Here is a 3,934-nt window from a genome sequence, read left to right as displayed (position 1 = left end):
ATGTATGTGAGATAAAAATTAGTTGAAAATATAAAAAGGTGGATTGAAAAATGTGTTTATGATGCAAGCGAAATATTATTTGAGATAAATTTGCAATCCAAACACCAGTTACACATTCCAACCATTACTTATACTTGTTGTACTACTCTATTGTAATACATTTCAACCTTCATCAGAATCAGTAATAAATTCCAACTATTGCAATTCTCTTATTGTACTACTCTTTGTGGTCCAAGCGTGGTGGTCCTTACCAAAGATGGCAGATGCCCGAAGGGTGCCATTTCCATGTAAAAGCTGAAAAAAGAAAGACAAAGCTCTCAAGGTAGTGGATGGCTTTGATTCATTTATTGATTTGCCATTTTCGACGTTAGTGCCTTAGTTGATCTTCTGAGTGGTTAAGATTGTTCACATGTACTAATTCTTATTCCATTGCTCTATGATTATCATCAATTATTAAATAGCAAGAAGTCTAAACACAAAATTAACAGTTGGGTACTACTTTACCTCCTACCTTGGTGCACAAAATAAGAAAGAAACCGACAAGTAGCACACTCTCATTTAGCTATCGACATATTTACAAACAAAAAAAGATAGGAAAAATGGATTAAGCTAGACATATTTACAAACAAAAAAAGATAGGAAAAATGGATTAAGCTAAAAAGAACACGAAATTGGACATGAAAGAGATGAGGCATTGTGAGTAATAAAATTGAGGTACTAGATACTACCTTAAATTGTTAATTAGAAATATAGGCCAAATTCTTGAACTTCTCATCTAGGGGTCATCTCTTATTATTAAGTTAAAAAAAGACAATAAATAAAGAAATTCGAAAAAAAGTAATAAAACATGTAAAGTAATTCAAAAAAATAATAATAAAACATACTATTTCATTCTCAGGTTCTCTTTCCCTTTTTCATTTCCCTAAATAACTATTACTAGGGATAATTTCAGAAACCTATCTTGAGGTTTCTCATAATATCACTCAACTCTCCTGATGTCTTTAAAATCTCACTTAACTCCTTTGAATTGACATTCATTGTAGCATTTTAGCCCCTTTGAGGAAATGCAAGAAAGATAATACTTTTATTTTAGTTTACAACAACAATTTAATTTATAAAGTTTACAACAACAATAAAAAATAAAATAAGGTTAACTTTTTATAAATTGTAAATTTCTTAACTTAAACTAGTTATTTTAGTTGTTTTGGAACAAAACAAAATTTACACCTTGAAGAATTCACACATATGAAGAGATTATTTTAATTTTTAACATAACTTAAACTACATCATGTATTAAAATGTATTTCCCCAAAAAATTTCTTGACTTTCGTATAACTATCTATGAAAGTTTTCAAGGTATTAATTACTCACCAAAATCCTCCTGAATGGTTGATTCTAAATAGATTTAATTTATCCACATCTTTTGCTGTCCCACCACGATCTCTATATAGAGAAATATAGACCATTATTAGATAACAATTCATTTTTTGTTTTAATCTACATTTTTTGGTTTAACAATTTTACTTTTTGACTTTTTGGTTAAATAGTTATTAAGAGCAAAGGTGTTATTGTCAATTTATGACATTTGATAAGAATATTTAGTCTCGTCAAACTCACAGAGGAGGTAAGCAAAATTTTACAAACCTCAAGGAGCTGCGAGAAACCTCATAGATTTTTGAAATTATCCTAAAAAAAAGGGTAAACAATAAAAGAAGGCAATTGGGAAAGCCATAAAGGAGCCAGACACTGGTAAAGTAATTTACGGGGCCAAAGAGTAAAATCAATAAAAAAAGGGCATTATTGCAAAACGGGCACTTAAATATCCGTCAGGGTTCTTATTCGCGTTTGCACACGCAGATACTTCTCACTGTCCTTCTCTGTATTCGTTTGTGCAACCTACAAAATCAACAAAAAATTGGTAAGTTCATTTGTTTGTTTATCTAGCTATGAAGGCTTTTTTTCCCCCTGTTAAATGGATGATTTATTTATGTTTTAATTTCTTGATCTTGATTGTAGCTTGTGAACCTTTCGTTGCTAATGCCTTATTGTGTCTCTCAGGAGTTCTTTATTTCTTGGTGGTTAGCTTTTCTCCATAAAGTTTATATTTTGTCATAACAATTTGTTTCTGGTGATTGGATTTTATTTTGTGCTTAGACCTATTGAAGTTCAATGAAATTGTTAGTTCTGGAGCCTGAGTTATTTTATTTTATTTTTTGGCTGGAACTGGTCTGAAACCCGAATGAAGATGGATGTAAAATTTGTTACCTAAGTTGGCTGTTAAGGTTTCTTTTGCATATGAGTGAACTATGAATGAAAATAATCTGAAAGTACTTGCACTTGTTCCTTACTTAAGCCCTCGAATGCCTTTCCTAGTTTTTCTTTCTCCTTTGATCTATTGAGACATTGGATAGTTTGGATTTTGAACAAGAAAATATTTCAAGGGTACTCAATATTGAATCGATTGGTATATTTTGCACATTAGCTTTTCATAAGGGTTAGGTTCATTCCATAAGTCGACCACTCTCTTTAAAGATTGTTCCTTTGTAATATTTGATTGCAAGTAAGAATGCAGCCTAATACCAAACTTAATCCAAAAAAACGTTGCTTACTATTTATTTGTTGTATGCCTAGTCTGCAATGCTCTAGGTATATGCATGGAAGTCAATTCCTAGGATGCTACCATTTACCAAAACATTCTTGCGTTTGGTCTTTTTTCCCAATGCACATTCATGCAAAAGATATTTATCAAGCATGGTAGACAATGACATCAGATTGGTGGACTGAAAATTTATGAGTTGTAAACGGCTTGTAATACTAGATGTCATATTGTTGATTAGTCTTCTTATACCAGTAGGATTTCCATATTCCAGAATGAGATGATAGTCCCTGAAAATATGAATGAGATTGACATCTTCCCCATTTCTCTTCTTCAGGTGAGAAGCACACTGGAAATAGGATGTGAAGCTTCTACACAGGAAGGAAGGATTACATTCATTTGCAGCATTTAGTGCTACAAGAGCCAAAGGGCACTGCTTCACCAGAAATCATCCTTCAGTATTTATTTGTTTGTAACTATCTTCAAACCATGAAGCTTTCTGTTGTTTTCAAATCCTTGCGTAGCTATCCCGCTCTTCGTGTGGTTACTGGCCCTCTACAGTCTCGTGCATTTCAGCCTGATTTCATTCCCAGGGATTCCAAATCAAAGCCCGTAAGACACAAGTATCTTGCTTTCTATGATCCTTATGGCCCTAGACCCCCACCTTCAGATAAGATCATTCGGCTTGTAGAGCAGATTGCAGCCCTGTCTCCGAAAGAGCGTAATTTTATTGGTCCCACGCTTAGAGACAGACTAAGGCATCCTAAGATTCAACCAGTTTTAGTGGAGGGCATGGACTTGGGTCCTTATGGAGGGTCTGGTGTTGGGTCTTCAAAGGCTGAGAAGAAAAAGGTCGAAAAAACTGCATTTGATGTCAAGTTAGTAAAGTTTGATGCTGCTGCAAAAATTAAGGTGATCAAAGAGGTTCGTGCTTTCACAAATTTGGGGTTGAAGGAAGCCAAAGATTTAGCTGAGAAAGTACGAGTTTTAATTAAGTAAGGTATCACTAAAGAAGAGGCAAATGATATTATAGAGAAGATCAAGGCTATAGGGGCAGTTGCTGTTATGGAGTAGATTTTCACCGAGTTTTGTATGCTTTCTTTGAACTGTTATCAAAGTTCTATTGCCAGTTTTCGCTCTGATAGAGAAACAACTGCCATTCTGAAGATGTTGTTCTTCCATATTCAAAAGAATGAAACTTTCCTTGCTTGGTAGAGGAGGAACATTATCATATTTTCCTTCAAATTTGGTTTTCATACTTGATATTTTGTGGTGACCCTTAACGGGATTTTGGGATACGAATGGGCCACCAGGGAAATTGGCTTAACAGATGTCTGG

General features: G+C 33.8%; 1 protein-coding gene across 1 annotated transcript; it reads left to right on the top strand.

The window, feature by feature from the left end:
- The first annotated feature begins 3,085 nt into the window (after positions 1 to 3,085).
- Positions 3,086 to 3,595, top strand: LOC113770154 (50S ribosomal protein L7/L12-like). The gene has a single exon (XM_027314577.1). The coding sequence runs from the start codon at positions 3,086 to 3,088 to the stop codon at positions 3,593 to 3,595; it is 510 nt and encodes a 169-aa protein (XP_027170378.1).
- Positions 3,596 to 3,934: the final 339 nt, after the last annotated feature.

This window comes from Coffea eugenioides, chromosome 1, assembly GCF_003713205.1.
Source record: "Coffea eugenioides isolate CCC68of chromosome 1, Ceug_1.0, whole genome shotgun sequence".
Lineage (NCBI taxonomy): Eukaryota > Viridiplantae > Streptophyta > Magnoliopsida > Gentianales > Rubiaceae > Coffea > Coffea eugenioides.
Note: the sequence above shows the minus strand (reverse complement) of the source record. Positions and strands in the feature narration are given on the sequence as shown.

Excerpts from the sequence above, each read along its gene's own strand:
- LOC113770154 (XM_027314577.1), top strand. The coding sequence starts at position 3,086 with ATGAAGCTTTCTGTTGTTTTCAAATCCTTGCGTAGCTATCCCGCTCTT.